General features: G+C 41.9%; 1 protein-coding gene across 1 annotated transcript in view; it reads left to right on the top strand.

Annotated features, from left to right (window-relative positions):
- Positions 1-23,278, top strand: part of SAP30BP (SAP30 binding protein) — a 31,521-nt gene extending 8,243 nt beyond the window's left edge. The window contains exons 3-10 of the mRNA XM_009279476.2: positions 9,014-9,056; positions 15,637-15,725; positions 18,251-18,342; positions 18,812-18,872; positions 19,366-19,417; positions 20,038-20,096; positions 21,327-21,411; positions 22,096-23,278. Of these exons, the coding sequence (XP_009277751.1) occupies positions 9,014-9,056; positions 15,637-15,725; positions 18,251-18,342; positions 18,812-18,872; positions 19,366-19,417; positions 20,038-20,096; positions 21,327-21,411; positions 22,096-22,277 (663 nt within the window). The 3' untranslated portion in view covers positions 22,278-23,278. The remainder of the gene's footprint in view (positions 1-9,013; positions 9,057-15,636; positions 15,726-18,250; positions 18,343-18,811; positions 18,873-19,365; positions 19,418-20,037; positions 20,097-21,326; positions 21,412-22,095) is intronic.
- Positions 23,279-23,986: the final 708 nt, after the last annotated feature.

Below are 23,986 nucleotides of genomic sequence, written 5' to 3' on the forward strand. Positions count from 1 at the left end.
TGCTATCTGGGTTAGTATTGGCCTCTGATGGGCAGAACTGGCAAAAGAGCAGTTGTATTTTAAAAATGGCCTTGTTATGCATGGCTGTGCTGTGTACCTCTTTGTAAACACTTTAAAAGTGTGAACTGTGCAGTTTCCAGGGCTAGCGTTAAGGTTAGATCTCCAGTTGCTTGTTTTCCACTTATTCCTTTGCCAGTGAGCACAGCCTGAAGGTGCCAGTGATAAGCACTGCAGTCTCAGTTTCATCTTTTTCTGTATTCTAGCTTTCTTTTAATATAATTGTGTAAAATGCTGTCTGCGCTTCCAACTCTATGTGTTTTTCCCTCGTTTTAGGTTTGGCACGCTGTTTTCCAGCTCTCTGTGGAGGGAACCAGAGAGTTTGGCAGTTTAGCAGTCAGCATTACATGCAGAGAGCCTTTAGGGGGAGTAGAGCTAACTCAGCTTCTAATGCTGTCCTCTACACTATTACAGTGAGTGCTCAAACATTAAAACAGCTGATACCTGGTTCCCATTTTTTAACTAGGTGGTTGACCTTAGTTATTGCCAGAAAATATCAGTGGCGGTTAAACAGTTTTGCATGTAGGAAACAAAATAGCATTTGGCATCCTTGATTATTTTGCCCCTTGCCCCACGTACTTCTGTGTCTCCAGCTCTGTCTGCCTGGGAGGGAGGGAGATCACAGCATTGTTGGTCTCTGAAGCTGGCTTACCTGCTTTAGAGCTGCTGGCTTCAATCCAGCTCTTGCACTGTTTGGAAGATGAGACATGTCCACGGACATGCTTGTTCCTTCCTCCCCGCCAGGCATACATGCTGTGGCAGACCCTTCACTCCCTGCAGTACTAAATACCACAGATTATTGACACAGGTGTGGCTTGCCTTTCTCCAAAGGAAGAGCCAGGCTTTTTCTGTTTGTCTTTAAACTTGAAGAAAAGTCCTTTCTGGAGCTGCTTCCCCTTCCCTGATAAAGGTCTAAGTTCTTCAAGTCCAGTTCTGTTGTTGCAATTATTTCTGTCTGCTGTACTGAAATAGGCTGTTCTGAATTTGCATGTCAGTGCGTGTCAGAGTGAGAGTCTGAACAGTCAGCACAGATGGAGGATTGCCTCAAATACCAACAAATATCTGAAAATAGCTTCTTCCAGCTTCCCCGTTCTGGGTACAGAAGGACCAAAATCTGCAAAAACTCCGTGGGATCCATTCATGGAGGAGTGCATATCCCAGTGAGGATACTTCCTTTTACACCTTGCCTCTACTCCAAACCATGAAGAGGAATTTTCAATACCAGGGAAGAAAGCTTGTGCAAGAAGTTAATTTTGTCAGCTCTCCTGAGCCTTTCCTTTGCTGCTGTGAGGCTTAAGATTTCTCACAGCCCAGCTTCACCTTCTACTTGATTCTGCACTGCAACAATCTGTAAAAAAAAAAAAAAATTCATCAAAGTAGCTTGACACCTCAAGCCCTCATGTGGTGCTGATGTTTCACCTCTGAATTCCTGTTTCACTGTAGGAAGCAAAAGTGACTTGAAAGCAGAATTTATGGGCTCTGCAGAGCAAGGCACATCTCTGCGGACCATGGTGGCTTCAGGTGGAGACTGCTGGGAGCTGTGCTACTGGCTGCACTCAGTGTGGCAGCTGTTAACTGCTGGTGTGCTCCCACGGGCTGTGCAATCTTCCGTGCAGGCTGTTTTGCGCATTTACACCGCTGCGCCCTGGTTGGTGTCTGTGCTGTGCAGAGGCTGTACTCTGTGGTCTTGTAAAGCAAGTGCACAGGGTGATCAGCAAATGTTAAATTTGGAGGGCCCCTAGCATCAGAGGTGGAGAAGGAGAGAGAGGAGGCAGCTAACGGAAGCAGGTAGCTTTGGGACCAGGGTGCTGTCGTAAGGCAGATGTTATTAACTGTACCTCCACTTGGAAAGCGAGAGTTCTGGCACACACTGGAAATTACTGCTAACATAATCTTTTATCAAATATTGAGATAGCATAAGTCAGGTGAACAGAATCAAGTTTCAAAAAAGCTATTTAAAGGCTATTATGCTGTGAATGCTTCCCTTCTAAAGCATTTTCTCACTGAAATATTTTGCCAGATCTTGGTTGGGGTTTTTTGGTATTTTTTCAATGAAATTGAAATGAAATGAAGGTGGATTTTTAGACTTAATTCAGCTTAAAAAGTAAAAGGCAGCGTCAGCTACACACGTTCTTTGTTTTGGTAAGATGCTTAAGGAATGTCTCAGGAGTTGACTCTTTCCTGACTTGTTTTTCCTTCCCTCTTTGTCTGTGACAATAGTATCTCAAAATAAGTAGGTTTGTACAGACTGTACATAAGTGTCACTGAAGGTTGGATGTATCGTTTTTTTCCTATAGGTGGCTTATTTCTGAGCTGCTGTGCTTCTCTTAGTATCTAAATCATGGTCCCTATAGTTTTTTCTTAGTTAAATTTCTTATCCTGTACTGGGCACTTTGCCTGGAGCTATGTATCAGAGCTGGCAAACAGGATATGGCTGTAGGAAATGGGCTTGTTTCAAGCTTTCTCTCGGGATTCTCCTCTCTCACAATACAAGAAAAAAGGGCGGGAGGAGGAATAAAAGCACTGTACTTCTGTTCCCTTGCTTTCTCTTCTCCAGACTCTGAATACACTTGACTTGTACTCTGTTTGCTGCTGTCAGCCCGGTAGCACACCAACACCAGGCAGATCTGGTGAGCAAGAAATGAAATAGTTCTTGTCATGCCCTTTTAATATTAAATGAGAAGTTTCTGGTGTCCTCTTTCCATAAGCACTTCTGATGTTTGTAGAAAAGGAAGAACATAATTGCTAGCATGTTCCTTTAAAAAAGAAAAGAAAAAAAAGAAAAAAGAAAAGGAAAAAAGGAAAAAAAAAAAGCACATGATCCAGGGTTTGGAGGGGACTTTCTCTTGCTGCCTGCATATAAACATTTCACCCGCTTGCTCTGACAAGGCCATCTTCACTATCAGCTTAGATAACTCTACTAACAATTTATACTAAGTTGTAGAGTTTCTTTCCATCATACTCAGCCAAGTGAGGCTGTTGATATGTGAGAACTACAGGAGATAGTCTGAATTGTAGAGAGGAGGAAAAATTACAAAAACTTACTGCTGGCACTTGATCAGATGAGAGAAATCCACTATAACAACTATTGCAGCAGCAGTTCCACTGGCTACTAGTGGAAGGACTGCACTGAAAAATTCTCTGCGTTAATATCTTCAAACTAATCCACTAGCATGACAGCAATGTGACTGGTCTATATATTTTCTGGCTGTAATTGGTGCTAAATTTTTTTATGTGCAAGCAATCAGGTGAAATAATTGGGGGAGAGAAGAAATTCTGCAAAGCAAGAGCATTCTCTCTGGGGAAAAAAAAGAGAAAATGTTGTTGAGGGGTACTGTGGAAGTTTCCTAGCTACTTTTTTAAACACTAACTGGAAGTCAGCAGAAAAATGAAGCTGTATGGCTAAGTTGGCTACAAGTCTGGGAACGCAATTGAGCGGTGGCAAATCTGGCATCAACTTCTCCACTTCTTACAATTTGCATCTTATTTAAAGCAATCAGTTTCTGGTTTTGTACCTCTTCTGCCTCCTTGTTCAACCGTTTCTTCTTGTAGTTTGAAGTACACCTGCACCAACATATGCAACTGCTTCCACAAGAAATTGATGGTTGAATTTGTACCTTCTGGCAACAGTTAAAGCCAACAGTTATGTTCGATGTGAGCTTTGTACTGGATTTGTGGATCTTGTTTCAGGAAGGATTTAGCGAGCATTGTTGTAAGTCAGTCCATTCTTTCCATTAAATAAAGCTGTTCTGGGCAAGCCTTTCCAAACTTGAATTCATCAGTCTCAGATTCATATTGGTTTTGCTTCCTTCCTTTAATCTCTGTTCCACACTACGAGGATTGCGTTTGGTTGGTTTTATTTTCCATGGAACCTGAGCAGAGATTGTTTTTTATGTAACTGGATGGAAACACTCTATGACTGAAAAGATAGTCTATATTTCACCTCAGCAAGGTGAGATCTTAAGCCAAAATGCAACGCTTTCCTTATGCGTGTGTACACCCCCCCCCCTTCAACTTGCTCTTCTTCTTTGACTGATTATGATACATGAAAACTGAACCATCAAGCTGGGTTCATATCAGTCAGGCTCTTGCAGGCAGCGTCGTCTTGCCCAGGGCTTGAAGAAAGCATTTGTCTTGGGGAAGTAGGAAAAAGTGGAAAACCTTTTCCTGAACGCACATGGGAATAGTAATAGAATAACTGTTTTCTGCTATTGGTGAGCTGATGTGCAGAATTGCTCTTAGAAGCACAGAAATTGTGGCTTATGTTAGTGGTCCTGTTAGATGTTAAAAAGTTGCGGGTTGTTTTTTTTTTCTTCTTGTTGTTTTAATACTTTGTCTTTGCCCGTAGCAGTTTGCGTTCTTCAGAGGCTGCTCTTTGTTAGTCTCCAGATCAGGGGAAAGTAGTCTGCCTTCTGCTTGTCTTGCTGTCTTTCAGTCCTCTTCCAACTTGGCTCTGAACCACCATGGCATCCCTTGACTCTTTTCAGTGGGTCTGTTGGAGCAAGGCCGTCTGGCTTTAGGCCCTTAAACAGTTGATCTTGTGAGATCTAGGCTGCAAAGTAGATAGCAGCCAGAAAATCAACTTGCTGAGTGCATGAGAGGAATAAAGTACAGTATTGCTTTTTTTTTTTAAACTCAATCTAGCCATTCTTAGAGGTCATCATGTAATACTAGATGGGATAAAATGACGAGAAAAAGAGTGAACACGGGACACTTTTTTTTTTTTTGCCCAAGTTTTGTATTTCCATGATGGTAGAGAGAATTTTCAGCATAACTAATGTGTCCAGGCTGACTGTGCAGGTAGTGAGAGACTGGCTGAAAAAGTAAATTCAGAGATGCTCCCGTACAGCCTTTCAGAGGTCCGGCTTGTGAAAACTGTGCAGTATCAGAAGGTGCCACTAGTCAAGTCTTAACCTTGTTATTTTTCAGTGATCAGGGTCCAAATGGAAATGAACCCAATAAATGATGCCTGTACCTCTGGGATACTTGAAGGCTCTGATAGCTTTCATATATTTACTCTGATAGAGAGATTTGACATAAAATCACCTCTGCTTGGAACCACTCACCTGCTTGATTTTGTGCTCTTCATGTGAGCATACTGATACATAGCACGGTGGGTATTGATGATGTAGTAATCTACAAAAAGATCACCTTGCCCTGAATGGATTTAGGTAAATTCTCTTCTTAAAATTCAGTTATCTTCCAAATTCTCCATTGATTAAATGTGTTTGAATTCCTTTAGAAATCTCTTGACTGTGTGTAAATATTTCTTCCATTTCACAATGAAAAGATAGCAACCATGCAGTATTTATTGTACCTTGTTATTCGGTGATTCTCTCTCTCATTCAACTTTATATTGGATTAGATCTGCAGAAAATATGGTGGGGTTTTGTTTGGTGGGGTGGTTTGGGTTTTTTTATTTGTTGTCTTTTCTAATCAGTTCATTGTATTCAATGTGTGTCCCATACTTAAATTAGCCTAAGGGAGTGTAGAACAGTTCTTATTGGGTGATTACTCCACTGAAGGTTTTTAGGCTGTCCTTAAGTTCTGGATCTTCAGTAGACACTCAGAGGCTTGAACAAGACTTCTTAAATCTTGCATCTGCCAAACTGTACGTCTTTGGTCAAGTTGTTGATACTTGCCTCGCCATAGTGTTAGACAGTAAACTGAGCAAATATGAACAAGCACCGTAGGAAGAGTCGGTCATCCCTTTGTTTTCTGAAGGCATTTAAGAGGCTTGAAAGTAGCCTGACTTAATGAAAAGCTGTGTCTTCAGCTTGTTAATGATGGAGCAGTGGGTGTAGGTACGCAGTAATTAATCAGTAAGCAAAATTCATATCCTTTGGGCAGTGAGGTGTGGCTATAATATGTTAGTGAACTTGTTTTCTTTTGCTTGATGTAGCTCTGGGGTTTCTGATGTCTTGGCTATGGCCTGAGGATGTGGAGACTAGACTTGATAGAGCAGCCATGGTGAAACGGGTGTGGGCGATTAGGCCAGGTAAATACACAGTGGCAGCCTGATAGGACTGGCTTGCTTCAGCCTGTTACAAATGGGGCAGACTTGTGCTGTACCTCTAGGATTAAAGGATACAAATTAAAGAACAAACTTACTTCTGGTGAAAGCAAACTTACTGATGATTCTGGAAATTCATAAAACATACTATTTAATGCATCTGACATTTTAGACGTATTTGTCTAATGTAAGGTACATAACAGAAGAGGTTTTGGCCATCAAATTACCTCTCAGAATATGAGTTCATGTTTCCTGAGAATTGTGTGCTGACGCTTGGTGCTGGCTCCAAACAGCTACAGGAAACTTGAAAATGGGCTTCTGAAAACTTCAGAAATACAGCAAATACCCTTGCAACCCTGTTAATTGGCCAAATAAGAGGACAGCCTTCTTGAGGGCATTTAGCACATGTCTAAAGCACCTGAATTTGTCTGCGCCACCGGGTTGCTTAAGTGCCTGCTTGGCAATATTGGTCATTTGGGGTATTTTTTTTCTCTTGCCTTTGTGTTCTTGGGTGATGAGGGGATAAGTGGGCAGAAGATGGGAGGGATAATGGAATAATAAATACAGTGCTGGGTAAGAGGAAGGATCAAGAGGTGCTCAGGGACATAGCCCGTCTCTTCCTCTTCCCTCTCAGTCCACTTAAAACAAAACTTTCAAAAGATAAGAGTGCAGGATGTAATTCAGTCAAGGTTGGAACAAAAGCAGTTCCCTCCTTTCACCTCAACAAACATTTGCTTGTTGTCTCAAACCAAGGTGAGAAATACTTTTAATTACATATCTAGCAAGTTCTCTCCCTAAAGGGAATAAAGCAGCCTTCTGACAGCATGTATTTGCTGCCTAATGAGTTACTGTATGTTGCCTGGACATACATTTCCCTTGTATCTGTAGCTCTATGAACTTCTCTAGCCCACGTGCAACACTTGCATGCTAATCTGAATTTGTCCTCACAATCTGTTAGTTACTGCAGAATTGCCCCCACTTCTCTGGTGGCAAATTGATGCTCACCATCTTAACGCCATGTCGATGTGGTTGAGGCTCACCATGTTAACGCCGTGTCTGCGTGGGTTTGTGGAGAACACAGCCTAGATTCCCTGGATTCCTGTCCAGTGTTCTCGCCAAAGAGACCTCCTTCTCTTAGCATAAGTTTTCTGCTTTGAAATGTCATGCTTCTCTCAATTTTTTTTTTTCTGCTTGTGCTGTTCTTTCTGAAGCCCCTGGGAGAAGAGGTGTTAATGCACTACACCAAGTGCACTAGCTTAGAGGGGTTGGAGCTGTTACACTACAGTCCATCTCACAAAGGGGCCTGGGGCCTTGCCAGCTGGCCAGTGAGAAGATACATGTTCCTTAGTGTCTTTTTTTTTTTTTCTAAAATAGCTTTAGCCTTGTGTTTTGTGATCCAAGTATACTTATGGAGAAACAGGGTGCTGCTTTTTTTTTTTCCCATGAATGGCTATAAAAAGTGCCCTTTAGCAGTTAGTGCCACAAAAAGAATTTGTTTTTCTGCTTCCAGAGCTTTGGCTTCTCTGGAAATTGGTGGGTTTTCATGGTGAATTTGGCACAGCCTGTTCCCAGATCTGGCTTGGTGACCTTGCTGCTTTCTCCTCACCTTATGCACCTCTCACCTGATTGGAGATGGAGTAAAGGAGGGGGTTTAGAGAGTGGTTACTAAGCAGCAAGGAGGCAGCATTATGTCTGTGTCAGGTTGAATGAATAGCTTCAGTGTTTGGAGGCACTGAGGAATTTTGGACGCACAGTCCAGTGAGTCACAAAAGGTCTTTGGGAGAGAGGCAGGGGGGAGAGAGCAATGTTGGGATACAGCTGATACTGTTTCAAAACTTTATTTGTGCTGAACTTGATATCACTTGTGACTCTCCTGTGGTCTCTCAGAAGCACGAAAATATTTGAATATTTGTCTCAATATGGTAAAAGCATATTTAAGAGTGTCTTATCCTACATAACGCCTCCCGCTCAGCAGACTCTGGTGCAAACATCTGCTGTGCTCCCTCAACTAAAGCAGGCTTAATTTATATAACTAAGGAGGGATTAGCTGTGTTCAGAAGATCTCCAAACAGAGCATTACAAGCCAGTGGAGGTTGCCCTTGAGTTTCTGGTAGAGCAGATCGGCTATGTCACTCCTGGAAAGTAGCAGCCAAGAGAGAATTGACAGTGGGAGTGTTCTTTCAAAATGGGAATACAGGATCTGCATCACCACCATGTTCTCTGGCATTTTGGTTCATAGAGGGTTTATCAGCCAAAGCCCTGAATGGCACAATTACAGAAGTGAATTCTGGCACCACGCACAACTGGCAAACCTCTGCAGTCCGGGACCCTGCAGAGCCCTGGGTATCTGTGGAGAGGCAGATCAGATGCCGCTCTGAAGTCGTCTTGCTCTGCTGCTGCCTCTGGGAGCATTTCAGCTGTTTTCATGTTACTCTGGGGAATGCATCCTGCTGGCCCTGCTTAGAGGACTGCAAGTTGCCCGGGCCTGTGGTAGGCATTCCCAGGGCTTAAGTAGTTTTCTGTGGGCTGGATCCAGCTTGTATTTAGCTAGCTATGCTCTAAAGCATTGACTCTTGGCCAGTGCCAAGGGCCAGTCACCAAAAATGAAGAATCTATGGTTTGATCTGTTTTGAGGAAAGGCTTCAAGTACAGCAGTTTTTGTGGAATTCAAAAGGAGCTGAGTGTCTAGGACTCATAGAAACAAAGCCTGAATTCTTTTGTTAAATTTAGACTCCAGCTTTGAAAGGAAACAGAGCATCCTGTTAGGCTTTGACTTTCCATGGTACAAACATTGCCCTATTATCTAATACCTTGCATTTCATTCTTAATTTTTATTCTTTTGTCTCAGAAGTAATGTGTAAATTTCTAAACGAATGGACAGTATAGCTTTTTAGATTGGAAGGATACCTTGACTAAAATCTGTTTCTTCCCCCTTCCTCCCAGGAATTCTCAGAACTGGAGAAAAGAGATCCTCAGGAGCTAGTTGGTAAGTTTGCTCAGAAGTATTTATTCACATGTTTTTTTCAAACTAGACCTTCTAGGCTCCCCCTTTGTAAAAAGCATCTTCACTCTGTCCTGGCAATGCTGGACTTGGAATTATTGCCTGCAATGTTTTATCTCAGTAGAATTTTTTCAGTGAAGTCGTCTTTTGGGAGAAGGGTACCATGCCTAAAAATACGAAAATATTTTCATATATTACATGTCTATGACATATATGTAAAGGGCAGTGTTGGTGTTTTTCTAGATGAGCTTAAAAACAATAAAGCAGTAACTTTGTCCAGACACCTCTGTGAGAGCCAGTATAACCAGGAATGATGACAGATACTTTGTTCTGTGGCTTCAGAAACTTAACTAAAATATCCCCACTTAAATGTAATCCATGTAGTGATTTATAGCTGCTGTGTTGACATAGTGTACCATATGTTTTCTAATGGTTACTGAAACTTACTTGATTTTTGTGACATCTCACTTATTCATTGCACCATTATTAGATTTGGAAAAAATGCTTGGAAAGTCCAGGGTCATCAGCTTGAAATAGTATCCTCTGCTTGATCTCTGTGGAGATGTACAGAAAGTGTATTTTATGTTGAAGCTCTGACTATCTTAAACTAACCCTTTGTTCCTGAGGTTACTAGTACAGTTGTGTGGTAGCATGTAATAATATCATAAAAAAAAATTATGAGTTTAGAAGTTGCTTCCTTATCTGTCAAGTCATCTTGTCAAGACTCAAACATGATATTTCAGCCATAAACTGTGATAAACATAAAATAAGACAGTAAATACTAGGATGCTAAGCTGACTCCTACAACAGCCTTCACTCTGAAGTTTTGGACTTAAGTCCTTTTCAGTTGGCCTGCCCAGACTTTGCACCAACCCAGCTGTTATATTGAATTTTCAGCCTTTAGAGGGCAAAACTGCTTTAACCAGTCTCATCATAGAATGCAACAGAGATCTCTCTCCAAACTACTGATCTGCTGCCAAATGCACACTAGAAACATGGACGAGACAACAGCATTTAGGGTAAAAAGTAAAGAAGAATATCTGAAAGCCAGCTGCCCTTCTACTCTCTACATATGGGTGAAGCTCTACACTTGTAAAGCAATGTAGCAGGTAGTCCTTTCTTAGTTACGGTATAAGGCTCAGATTACAATTTTGTTGGTCTCCTTTTCCCCCTGAGACTGCCCCATCCACAGGAGATTAGAAGGTTGAATCTCATTTGTCTCATGATAGCCCAGACTTGCATGCAGGCTTAAAAGCTGCACAGAGGGCACTTATTACGGTGTCACACACTCGTGAGTGGACAGTGTTGGTGAGTCCCAAGACCTGGATTAAGGTTTGCAATATATCTTTAATATCCTTTCCCAATAGTAGCACACACAGAGCAGCGTGTAGGCTAGCTTTGTGCAGAAGCAGGTTATTAGAGATCAGCATACTTGCCATGCTGGATTCTGTAGGTCTTTTGCATGACAGCATATCTTATCTAGTTGAAAAGGAACTGTTGCAAGAGCCTTATGGTTGGTGTAACATGAGAACCACTCCCTTCCTGTAAACTTGGACTTTTAGAGTTAGAATTCTTGAACAGAAAAAGGTGCAGGATTTTTTGACACAAAGCAGGTAACTTCTCCAATCTGGACATCTAAAGTTTTGTCTAATATTGGTATGTGGAAGTCGAAGTCTTCCTTAGACAGTTTTCCACAACTGCTTTTTGCATTAAAAGCTTGTGGGCCTGCCCTTCTCAGAAGATAACCTTACGTTGTTCAGTGTCACCTTTATTAAAGTCCGTGGTTATGCAGTTGCTTAAGTACAGCATAAATGTAGGCTTCTGCCAAAAATAATGTTTCTGTTTTACCTCCCCTGGACGCATGCTAATGTTTGTGTGCCTTGAGCTGGTCCGGGAGTTGGAGCCAGCTGAGATCGAGCTTCGTTGCCTTTTTTCTCTCTCTCTTTTTTTTTTTTTTTTCTTCTGTGAGGCTTCCAGCTGGATCCATTCCCTGATCTGCTTAATGCATGCTATGTAAGCACTAGAGCTGGCACAAAGAAAACAGTAGGGATGAGCAGCTGGGAAGGGCATGGTTGTCCTGACTTATGCTGAAGTAGCAATCACATAATCAAAGCCTGAAAGAATGGGAGGGGAGGTTTCAGCAGTAACTGCCTTGTGGTTGAGGATGAAGTGTATGTGAAACTTATTTTGATAGATTTCTGCATCAGTGTTGCCCTTCTGGGTTTTTTTTTTTACCACTCTGAAGAGTACATGGTGCTGGCAGGACATTGCATTTGCCGTTTCCTGCGGCCTTGCAAAAGAATACTTTTAGGATGCATTTTTTTTTTGCCCTGAAGTTCTTTGCAGCATGGTTGTTTACCTTTTGGACTGTAACAAATGTTCTCTCCAGCCCTTAGGATATCTGAGCACAAAGTCAGTGTTCATAAGAGCAGAAAATATGGCTGAGTTGCAGGTCTCTTTCTGCATTTCTCAGCCCACAGAGCAGAAAGGGAACTAGTGTCCATCCATGGATGGGTGACTCACTGGCATGTTGTTGCCTCCAGTTCTTCCCTGTGATTTGGCTGTTCTGGTGCCAGGAAATCAGAAACCCACACACCCTGGTTTATGCCAAGCAGACTTGATTAGAGTGCCAAAGAATGCAATTTTAGAGACCAGGCACCACCGGTTTGCATGTCTCCAAGGGAAAGCCATGCCCCTCTGATTACCCTTTCCAGGTCTTTGCTTGGTTTTTTTGCATAGTGTGACCTTTATAGACAAACTGGCACCTGATACTGCCTGTAATCCCTTGTGGCTACTTAAGATGCAGCATACAAGTGAACCTTGAAAGGGACAGGAGTTCTTAATCCTACCTGGGGAGCAGTGTTATTCACTGAGAGCGCTGAGGTAAGGTACTTTACCAGACCTCAGATGACCCACACCCCAATCTGTCCAGGTACAGCCAGCTCTTTCTGTTCCTATGTTCTCTATTCTTTTGGTTTTCTCTGCACTAGGAAAATATGCCTACCCATCTGTAGGAAACAAAGCTCCTGTGTGCCCCCCGTCCATGTCTCCAGCATAGCCTTTGGACTGTGAGCAGTTGTTTTCTTCTGGAAGGAACCGAGTGCATAATTTGCACTGTGGCACTTTCTCTCCTGCTATGCAGTATTTCTTTGTACTGTTGGATATACTGGTCAAATAACCCATCTATCTGAAACTGAAGCATATTAAATGTAGTGTTTCCATTTAATTATCTGCATCACCAAGATCTGGCAAGCAAATGTCCTCCATTGACTACCGAGATGCTGAATCTTTGCTAGGTACACCCTGATAGTTGGCTGTGCTTTGGCCTCCTACACAGAGCCCGGGAGCAGCTGAACATCTATCTCTGCCTTGCCACAGTGCACGCGCTGGCTGCACAAAAAGCTACAAGCACCTATTGCTTGCGCTGATGAAATATGTTTAACTTTTAGGTCAGCTTGTGGAAGGAGAATGTACAGACTAAGCACCAGTGGCCATGTCCTTCAGCAGCAGGATGCTTGAGTCGCAGACCTGGCAGTGCATTGGCTCCTACTTTCTTGAACCCTCATCTGAGTCGTGGGATCTGCTTTATGGCCTTAGTTCTTTAGCTGGACTGAATCTGATTAGGGGAAGATACTTACTTAATGTGAGCCAGAATCTGGGTGTGCCCATAGTGATTAATCGCAGCAACAGCCAGCTTCCTGAGGTCCCCACATGGAGATCCTCTAGGCTGTGAGTCAGCAAATCACAGGCCCAATTAGAGACTGCAGCCAGTGTCACTACCTATGACTCGTGTAAAAGTAAAACTTTGATCTTGACAGAAATAACAGGATGCACAAAGCAGTTGGATGTATCCTGTGAGGACACACCTTGTTGTTAGCTGTCCATCTGCATTTACCACTGTATAGATAGTGGAAAGCTGTGCTTGGGACTTGAAAACACAAATCTTTTATACAGGAGCCTGCGGCCATATATGCAAGTTCCAGGATTATTTTGAATGATAATCCCAGCTGCCCCTTCCTCTAGGGAAAGAGCTGGTGGGAAGAGGCCATGGAATCGGCCATTCTGCTGTCTGTTTGGGCAGGAAGTTTGAGGACTGCTCAAGGGCATGGATAATTTGCACTTCCTTACTGTAAATAAGCCTGAAGGAGTTAAACTCATCCTTCCTAATGATGGGGCATCTCAGTCTGGCTGCAATGTGGTGAAATAACTGAGTAATGATGAATGTTTGTGCTCAGTTTGTGAGGTGCACGTAGCCACACTGCTGACTCAGTCTTCAGCTGCGTACAGCTATGGCGGGATTGCCGTAGACAAAGATGTCTTGGTTCCAGTTCCTTGTAAGCCATTAAGAGAGGCCTTCCCCCATCAGTATAATGTTGATAAATGATTGTTTTCACATGGCTCAAACAAAAGAGCAAATGAGCACCAAAACCTGAAAAGTCACGCATCAAAATACATCGTCTCATTGGGAGCTCTTGTTCTGCCTCCAACGTTATTTCTGTTTCAAGAGAGCTTTGAGCTGATTGCTGAACATACTCTTATGACTTTGTGACTGCTTTGCTGGCTAGACAGAGTTCTTGCCCAGAGTTCCTGAGTTTATATGAGCCCACAGTTCCCCTTCCCATAAATGTTTTGTTTCTCTGTGGCTTTTCTGGTCATCTGCAAAGATAAGGAGCCTATGGGATGTCTAGTCTGGAGCTAGGCTTGATTTATTTATTTTTTTTTAAGGTCCTTTCTTTGCTTTATGAAGTCTGGATTTGGTGGCCTTTTTTCTTTTTTAATGTTTCTGCTCATGCTGTGAATCTCTTGAGCCATTAATCAGCTTTCACCTTTTCTGGAAAACCTAGTGTGCTGTCTATTATTCACACTTTGGTCTATTTGCTACTGTCTCTCTGGGTTCCTGAAACTCTAATTAAACTAGAGGTTTCCCCATCCCACCAGCAGCTGTAACCTATAACAAATGTCTGCCTTGTTGTCAGGGAGCTCCAGTTTGCCTGCCTTTCTGTAGGAGCTCTGGCAAGCTTTCCTTCCTAGTAAATGCCAAAGGACACTTTTTTGTTTGTTACTAGCAACTGCTGAAAAATTTAACCCTCAGCAACATCTTGATCAAATAGAATGAGTGGTCGGTCGCCTGCTAGCTTTGCATCTCCAAAGGATGTTGTCCTTAGTGCTTTACACTTTTACAAAAGAAATAGAAACTGTAGTCTTAACACTGAACATGTGTAGCATTGATTATTTGTAACCTCAGCTATCCGACGCTCTGTGCTGGAAGGCAGGAGAGCATGCTGTGTTCAAACACCGGTGTCTGTCCTTTGGGCCCTTCTGGGCTTTAGTCAAAGGAGCTGAACTTGAGCGTGCTAGAACTGCAGTTCAGGCAGCTTTTACTGAGGAATGTATAATTGAAGAGCTGCAAATGTGAATGGCTTGGTTGATATGACTTCTGTGCTGGTGTCAGGTCTCTTTTATCCATTACAGACTACGACTGGGATGTCTTCGCTGTACAAATTATGGTTGAAAACAATCCCAGCTGCTTAAATGTGGCACAAATCTCTGCTCCAAGACTTGGCTAGAAAACTGCCTGGGTTTCCTGTAATAGTGGGAAAGTAGCAAGCAATAGGGGGGAAACATGGCAGTTTCTTTTGCTAATAACTCTATAATCTTTATAGGGCAAGCAGGTACTCTAATAGTATATCCCAACACAAACAGCTATAGAAATCTGGCAGTCTGTACTGGTCTGTTCTCGGTCCTGCAGAACGAGTTGTTCTTTCTAGCAATAGTCTGACTCCATAAGCAAAGATCAAAGTGCCTGTTAAGGAAACGTTAACTTAAGGATGAAATGTAATTTCTTGTGGTTAACTCCTGACAGCTTTTGGGAGGGTTGTTCCCTTCTTGAACCATTGTGGTTCATGTAGGTAGGTCTTGAAATAAATAGGACCCAAAGTGATTACCTCCCCAAAAATGGCAATGAGCCAGGCTGCTTTAGATTGATCCTGTGATCCTCCACATACAGTCTGATTCTCTGTCTGAAGGTATCCTGGCGCAAGTTTTCAGGGACTCCAGGTTATCTGAGCTGTTCAGATCAGGACTTCAAAGTGCATATGGAAGAGCTGGAGTAGTGGAGGGCTCGGTATGTGGTGCACAGTGCAGGGGTTTAGAGATACATTCCACAAGCCAACCTTTGTTCCTCTGAAGATCCTTTGCCTTTGAGGATCCTATCAACAATTGCAGCTGGAGTGGGAAGTAGCTTAGCTTTTCACATTTCCATTCTGGGGTGAAGAGACCTCCAAGCTTTAAGCATGGATGTGACACAGAGCCATGGTATAAGGTAGAAATCAATAAAGCAAGCATCGCATCCGTCTTCTAATGATCTAACCTTTAGGTTAGTTGCTTCTTGCAACTTGAAAACTTGCACTTTGAAAACACCACGAGTACCAGTTGACAGCATTCCCCTGTTACCTTTACCCATGATAGAGTAACTCTAGCAAGAACATAAAACAAGTTTAATGACTTGCATGGCTTAAATTCCCTTCAGTATTGCCAGAACTCATGCCCAGCTTGCTCTCTACAGCTTCTTTTTCGGAGAGAGTGCGGAACATGTCTCCAGATGAGATCAAAATCCCTCCTGAGCCTCCTGGCAGATGTTCTAACCACTTGCAGGTTGGTATAAGTCCACTTTACTTTTTAAAAGGCTTGCAATTCAGTAGGGAGGGGGGATCTTTGGGAACTCTGCTCAGCATTTTTGCACAAGTCAAAAATCCAGCATTAAAGCTGGTTTTTACCACGCTGAGTTTATGAATGCACTGTGTTAATGCTTTAGACTTTACAGCAATTCTAATTTAGGAATCTCAAAGTAGCTTAAAGCTGTTTTCTAGTCTCTGTGGGCCACTTAGGCGTTAAAATGGGTCTTGATTCCACCAGTGACACAGAAGCAATGTTTACTGTGAAGGCTGTTATCCTCTTGCCTCAGCAAATTCAGCCCTGTAGGAAAGAACAAATCATTGTTTTTCTATATGGGCCTGAGAATCCCCTAACTGGAATAGTTGAGGCAGCATTGACTGGATTCCTTTTCCACCTACATATCTCTAGATGATAAACATTTAGAGGGAAGGTTGGTAACTTAGAGGCAGCAAAAGAAAACAAATGCATGTTTTCTCTGGTGCACACCCAAATAATTGCAGTAACCAACTTTCCAATAACCTTCTGCTCTGTTTTCCTCCTCCTGATGGAGGGCAAATGAAAGAGCAGGGACTGCTGTTTCCTACCACCCATTTGAGTTTTAACTGCAGTTATCTGCCCAGTAGAAATAAAAGTAAAGAATCACTTCTGGAATGCTCTGTAAAGTAAGCTACTAATGTGCAATGGTGATTCAGAATGACTCACCATCCAGATCACGCTTTCTTCTTTGCACAGTGTACCTGGGCACACCCATTCCTCCTCTTCTGCTGTAGGAGGATTTTACTGTTCTGACATCAATGAATTGGAGTGCGTTAGATCTGAGGAATGTACAGAGCTTGAGAGAGTAGACAGAATAAAGCAGATTTTCTTCCCCTTTGACAGCAGTTTACTATGTTAAATCAAAGGAGGACTTGTCCTCTGTTAGCAGGTCAAACCACATCTTAGAGCACTTTGAGCAAGGAGATAGGATTATTCTTTAGAGATGCAAAATGTTCTTGGCTTTTCACTGTTGATTTGCTCTTTCCTTTTGTCAGATTCTTCCTCTAATAAACTGTAGCTTGCACTCTGCCAAAGGGAGTATTTCTTCTTAAAGAAGAAATTTGACTGAGTAGTTCCCCATCTGTGGACTTTTTGAACCATAGTGCTACCTCCACGGGGAGAGGACAAAAGGGAACACCTATTCAACCATTGCCACTCCCCAAATTCACCTTTTTGCAGTTGTTCTTTCAAACCTCACGATGTGTGCACTGGATGTGGAGATTGTATCATTTCTTCTTGCTAATTTTGTGAGGACCTGATGAAAATTTACCTTATAAAGCTTTTTTTAAAGTTCATGAAATAGGAGTTTCATATCAGCTCTTAACAATCCTCTTTTATTCAGGCTTCAGCAAACCCTTAGACAGTAGTGAGTTCTGTATTTGAGTTGACTGTCCATACAGAGAGAGACATGAAGTGACTTACCCAGAAGCAACAAAGGAAAATTGACTCAACTCTCCCATCCTGAAAGACTGAAGGCCTAGCCTCTGGTCTTATTTTATATGCCTCTTGTACATGAGAAATTTGTGTGAAAAAGAAAAGATGAAGGAAATTACTGAGAATATTCTCCCAGTAGCACCACTTAAGTATATGTTCCATCTGAAAGTTTCTGCTTTTGTTATCCCTTCAGCATCACCAGAGTAAAAATACTTTTAAGGTCTTTCACTACCTTGCTGAGGAAGAAAAAAAATCATGTTTATTTTTAAATCTTTCAGTCTTTTTGGAGAGTAGACTGCTTGACATTTCCAACCTGAGTCAGTTAAGTTGCTTTTTGCAGGGGCTTGTGGCTTCAGTAACATATCCATAGACTTCGTAACTATGTGAGTGATCTGCAAAGAGAAGCTGGTTCCATCTAAGTGGTCACTTGCACTGAAGCAGGGATTTTCAAGTGCATTGTTCCTAAGAGCGTTTGGCTGCCAGTAGACACCACCAGCAGTACCTGATGATCACATTGGTTTTCGTTCTCCAGCAGACCTTGGCTCTGCTCGTCTGTTACCCAGGCATAGCCATGAGCCTTGCTTCTGCACAGTGTAGCCAGCAGCTGTTTTTCACGTGCATGACTGAGTGTGGAGGGGGGTGTGATGGTCACTGTAAGTTGTGGGATAACCTTTGTGGATTTCACCTGTCCATCTTGGAGCTGGCTTCTACTTCTCTACAGTCATTGCTATAAACAGACTGAGAGGAAGAAGTGTGCACTGCTGCCACAAATGCAAATGTTTATAATCACTGAAGCCTTCAGAAAGTGCAAAGATCAGTTCTCTTACCTGTCCAGACAGTTCATGAAGACACTTTCATACCTTAAAGGAGGGAGCGTCTGTACTAATCAGCCTGCCTGGCCTTAGGGGAGAGGTGGAATCCTTACTCCATGCAAGGAAGTCACTGGTTCAGTTGGCTTGTTTCCACATGTACACTTGATAGCTGGTGTGCTCCTCCTTTTCGTACTGGCTCACCCTGTAATCTTTCTCCCTTAGGATAAAATTCAAAAGCTATATGAGAGGAAAATAAAAGAGGGCATGGATATGAACTACATCATTCAGAGGAAGAAGGAGTTCCGCAACCCCAGGTGAGCCACCATCTTTTCCTGTGTGACCAAAGCACCACACAGCAAATTCCAAGAATTTTCCTCTTTGTTGGAGTTGTAGCAAAAACAGGATCCTGAGCAAGAAGTACTACTGCTTACAATCAAATTGTCTTTCTCATTTTTGTAACTGAAACAGTAAAACTCTTCTTTGTGTTCTGTGAGGCAGCAACTAGAGTTGGTGTGTTGGTTAGATTTTTAAATGTACAGGCTTTGGATGAAGTATTTTAGAAGATGTGTCTGTTCTGGGAGCTGGGAGATTAATTTGGGGGAAGTGGAAAATAATGTGGTTAATGGCATGCTACATCCATCATAGCAAGCATAGCTTCCCAGGTTCTGATTTTACTTTTGCAGTGTGAAGAGGTGACAGCCTCTTTCTACTAACAAATCTGAAATGCTTCCTTTTACTTCTAGCTCACTGGCTCTGTTCTGAACTCCTGTCTTTCCTTTGCAGCATCTATGAAAAGCTGATCCAGTTTTGTTCAATTGATGAACTCGGTACGAATTACCCAAAGGTGAGGTGCAATACTTTTGACTGGCAAGGGAGTGGGTAAAAGGTAATATAGGGGTGTGAGCTCTTACCTCAGGCTTTCTTGAGCCTGCTTTTTTAGAGGTTCTTTAAGGGAACTTTAGTCTGATCTTCTGCATTGAAGTGAACATTTTTGTGTGGTACTGAGCCTCAGTGCCTCCAACTTTGCTATAATGATTCTGAACAAAAACTGCTGAAGTGTGTAGATATACATGAAACTCTTGGGGGGCATAGAAGCCGAGCAGCAGAAAAATGCATGTCTTATCCCAGCATCCTTTTAGCTTCAAAGCTGTTTCTTCATTCACAACAGAACGTGGTCCTATAAAAGAAGGTCTGATGTGATCTTTGTGTCACTGGAATACAAGAAGAAATCAGTAATGAATATCATCAGTGAACAGAAATACATGAAACATTTTTTAACTGGGTTTTGTGTCTATGTGGAAATAGCCCTAATCTGACTGATTTTTTTTCTTCTTTAGGACATGTTTGATCCTCATGGCTGGTCAGAGGATTCATACTATGAGGCACTAGGTAATTCCAGGAAGTCTTCTTTTGTCCTAACTTAGCTCTTTGTGTTTTTTAGTTAATTAACTGCACTAGAGTCTTCACTTCCTTTATAAATGAGAAGTCATCACATGCTGCTCTTAACTACTTCATTCTGGTTGGATGTGCCTGAATGTTATTGATGCTTCATCAGTCTGGAAAGCCTTTTCATTTAAATTGGTTCTTCAATGTTTTCATCTCTTAAATAATTACTTTAGTGCAGTAATGCTTTGATTAAAAAGCAGTAGTTTCATGGCAGGGTTATTTTTTATTCAAACTGCACTAGAGTCTTCACTTCCTTTATAAATGAGAAGTCATCACATGCTGCTCTTAACTACTTCATTCTGGTTGGATGTGCCTGAATGTTATTGATGCTTCATCAGTCTGGAAAGCCTTTTCATTTAAATTGGTTCTTCAATGTTTTCATCTCTTAAATAATTACTTTAGTGCAGTAATGCTTTGATTAAAAAGCAGTAGTTTCATGGCAGTTTAATTTTCTATACACAATATGTTGGTTTTGATTGTTTATGATGGGAAGTGTGTGAGTGAGAGAGAACTATGGATTTTTACTGTTCCTAGTGCTTCTTGTAACTTCTGATCTTTCTCAGCTAAAGCCCAGAAGATTGAAATGGACAAACTGGAGAAGGCCAAGAAGGAACGCACAAAGGTAGCTATTCAAAACCAAAAGAGACTGAGATGCAGGGTTTTTGTTTGTTTCCCTGCTGAATTTCATTTTGTTGCTTTCCTGTTTCTTATGAATTGTGCTCTATGCTAATACTGTTTGTTCTTCCCTGGTTCTGTCCTTTCTTCTAGCATGTCTTTTTCCAAGCTGCACAGATCAAGTTGTTTGCCCTTTCTTACAGGTGCATTTCTTTAGGTTGTTTATTTGACTGGATTTCCTTCTGTTTTGTCAGTATTTTTAAACCAGAGCTCTTAAAATGGTATTCAGCAGGCCAGGTACAGGCAAGACAATGCATAAACAGCTTTTTTTTTTCTTAGTCTGTGATACTTTGCCTGGTGGCATAGCCTAGTTATAGCTTAATTTCCTCACCATATCTCATTGAGACACAATATCTGCTTTCTGTTCTCCTTGATATTGCCGCCTTGCATCTGACTTCCAGAAATGTTGGGCCTATTTTAACTTTAACTGGGCTTGTCACAAAAACGTATGTTCTTATGTACCCCCAAAAAAGAACACAGGCAAGCTTTGGAAGATTTTATTCCTGTCCTTCAGTGGTGTTGCCTTTAAGCTAGTGACAGGCATTAGAAAACTGTCTAATGTTAGAGATTGCCATCCAAACTTGCAGAACGCTCCTTCCATATTCAGTATGTGGAGGTATTTTTTTCTAGCAGTGCATGCTGTGTCTTGCTACTTGTTTTGGTTTTTGCACAGTAACCCAGGTATCTGATTACGTCCTTGCCCATATCTGCAGTTTTGAAAATACGAGACTGCATGCTGCTGTAGCTCTTGTTGCTAGGTTTCCTGCTATGATGCAGTCGCAGTAAATTGTGCAGGTAGGGACTTGTCTTGCATGTTTCTTAAAGGAAAAAGAACAAAACTTCTAACTGTATAAATACATTCTTTAATGACCAGGATCTGTCCTTTCTGAGCTATATCAAATTCCTATGCTTGTACCAGTTAACAAACACATTTTTATTGTATCTGACTTAGGAGCTGGGTTGCAGGAATCCTTAATGATCATGACTTCGGTACGCTTTGGCCTGAGGTCTACATCTTTCTTCCTGCATGACAGTCAGCTTGGAGGCCAGTGTCTCGCATGACACTAAAGCTGTTCTTCAAACACAGAGAGGCAATGTGGGTTAAAAAAAAGACTGTGTATATTAACACTTCATTTTTATATCCTCCCTTTTCTCCTATGCATCTGTCCCTTCCCAGATTGAATTTGTGACCGGCACTAAAAAGGGTACAACAACAAGCGCCGCCTCTACAACAACCACAACAGCCAGTACCACTGTGGGAGGTAAAGAACAGTTGTGATTCTACCTATTAAGCTGCAGTAATGCTGGGATTAGTGCTTCCTGGAAACCCTGAAGGCTCCTTATTGTTTGTGTATATAATGCAAGAAAAGTATTTCTTCTAGGGTTTGACGGACTAGCTTTCCTCTAGTCCCTATATCCTATGGCTGTCCTTCTGGAATGAAAGACTAGGGACAGGTGGGATAGTGAAGAGATTTATTAGTGGGTCAAGAAAGCTGCTGATGCCTATGGTTGTGGAGTGTTCTTGGGACTGATGCATCTCAAAAGATTCGGAAAGACTGAAAATCATTCTCCTGCCTACAGCCTGCCTTTTAAACTGGGAGGAAGGGAGAAAAAAAACACTGGAGGCTGAGCGTGGCCTGTGCCTGTACCTGAGCAACTGAGATCCGTGTGCTCTGTTAAAATTAAATATGCTTTGGGGCAGGGAGTGAACCCGTCTCCCATTTGGCTGGAGTTCAGGTGTAGAGTTTTTTACTTTTACTCTTGAGGTATAAAGTTGTCTTTCCTCCTCAACATTTACTGCCAGTGTATGCTGAAATTAATGCGAGGGAAAGTTGTCTAGTCAAGGAGTGGTATATTAACAGTTGACAAGACAGGGTGTTACGAAGGGATTGGTGACCTTTAACATAATGCTAACCGTCGTTTGCTTGATCTAATCAAATTCATAGATGCCCAGAAGAGGAAGAGCAAGTGGGACTCGGCCATCCCTGTAACGACGATAGCTCAGCCCACCATCCTCACCACTACTGCAACACTGCCAGGCGTTGTCACAGTGACAACCAGCGCAAGTGGATCCAAAACTACGGTCATATCAGCTGTTGGCACCATTGTGAAAAAGGCAAAGCAGTGACTGGTGTGCTGGGCCTGGATTTTTGGACTTAATTGTCATTGAAGCCATTGTTCTCGGAAGGGAGGGGTAGCTTTCGCCTTTGGTAAAAGATGACAAGATTCTTTGAAACAGACCACAGTTCCCTATTGAAAGAATGGGGGCAGGAGCAGGCATGCCAGCTGTGTGCCCACAGGAATGGACCTCTGCAGAAAATGCCTCTGTCTTTTCTTGCTGTGGGAAGAATGAGTCTGTGTGTGTTGTGCTGGAGGAAGGTAGTATCTGGAGTCAGGTTGTAAAAGTTAGCTTATTAAATTACTGCGTTAGGTTCTTCTTTCCTACTTGCAAGTCTGGTTTAGGGGAGGGAAAAAAAAAAAGGCGAGTAGTGAGGAATATCGGTATTACCCTTGTGTATTCCAGGTCACGATCAAAGGCTGCTAGCAGCTTGTGATACGTACCTCCCTCACGTATGCTAACTCAGTTCCAAGGGAATTAAAGCAGAGACAATTGGTCAGTGTCCATCTTCAAATGTGCAGCAGAGACTTGAAGTGATCTACATCTATGAATGCAGACTCACTCTTTGTTACAGTACTGACATCTGTACCTGTGTGCATATCTTATCTGTGTGTAGATCTTAGTGACCACGTGTTAAATAGTTGAACTATTGAGGAAGCTGTGCTGAAATAGTCTTGTTACCGTCTTGCAGGGATGGAGATTTCTGTGCAGAACCTATAAGCTGTAGAGGTTTGATTTGTGAACTCATTTGCAAAGATAACTCTTCCATTGCCATGGAATGAGATTGGACAGCAGATAAGCAGAGGAGAGTGTCTGATCTTGATTGTGATATTGTCCATCTTTGTACTAGATAGTGATGTACTGTGAAACGCACACATGGCAGTTACTGCTTGCTCTGCTGTTGTGAAAAAGTATTTTCAGTTGAAAATTTTATTGTATAAATCTTCTTACCTGTGTAGCAAAAAATTATTATAAAAATGGAAAAGTCTTTAAAAAAAAAACGCTGGTGTAATTCATGTGTCTGCATTTCTCATCCTGGCGAGGCAGAATCAGTATCCATTTGTTGTGCTTTGCGTTACAGATACCATTAGGTGAGTATGTAATAATTCCATGAGGGTGGGGGTGGCATGAAGGTTTTTTCACGTTATGGATTTTTTTAAAATGTCAGACTCCTGGAGGGGGGGGATAAATTGAGGCATTAAACTGATTTTGATTGGAGATACTTTTGTTGTAGAGGATGTTCTGAAATAGTTGGTAATTCAGCTGTTCTTCATGCTATGTTTTTTCAAACTTGTTCCTGCATCTTAAACTTCTTCAAAAACTACTTTCTAGTACTAGCACCTGGGTCTTTCATAAAACCTTCATCTATAGAGGCCAGTCTCCTGAAAAGGAGCTCAACAGCAAATGAAGTGGTTTGTTCATTGTTTTGAGGTAGGTGGGATAAATAACTTGAATGGTTCCGTTTGTGTAGAGAAACAGCTGCTGACCTGGACTTTTTTCTTCTTTGCAGTGGTCACTCAGGATTATTTAAATCATCTTTAATACTTAGATCATGATTTTTCAGATTCAGTAATTTTTCTGTTTCCCATTGTTTTAAGTTACATTTCTACCCAGAGCCTGGTTTTTTTTTTTTTAGTGCATAAGCAGTGATAGGAGGGAAGGTTGCTAGATCAACAAAAGTGTAAATTTCTTGGAGTTCAGTGTTGCTTTTTCAGGTT

This window comes from Aptenodytes forsteri, unplaced genomic scaffold (genome assembly GCF_000699145.1).
Source record: "Aptenodytes forsteri isolate BGI_AS27 unplaced genomic scaffold, ASM69914v1 Scaffold243, whole genome shotgun sequence".
NCBI lineage: Eukaryota > Metazoa > Chordata > Aves > Sphenisciformes > Spheniscidae > Aptenodytes > Aptenodytes forsteri.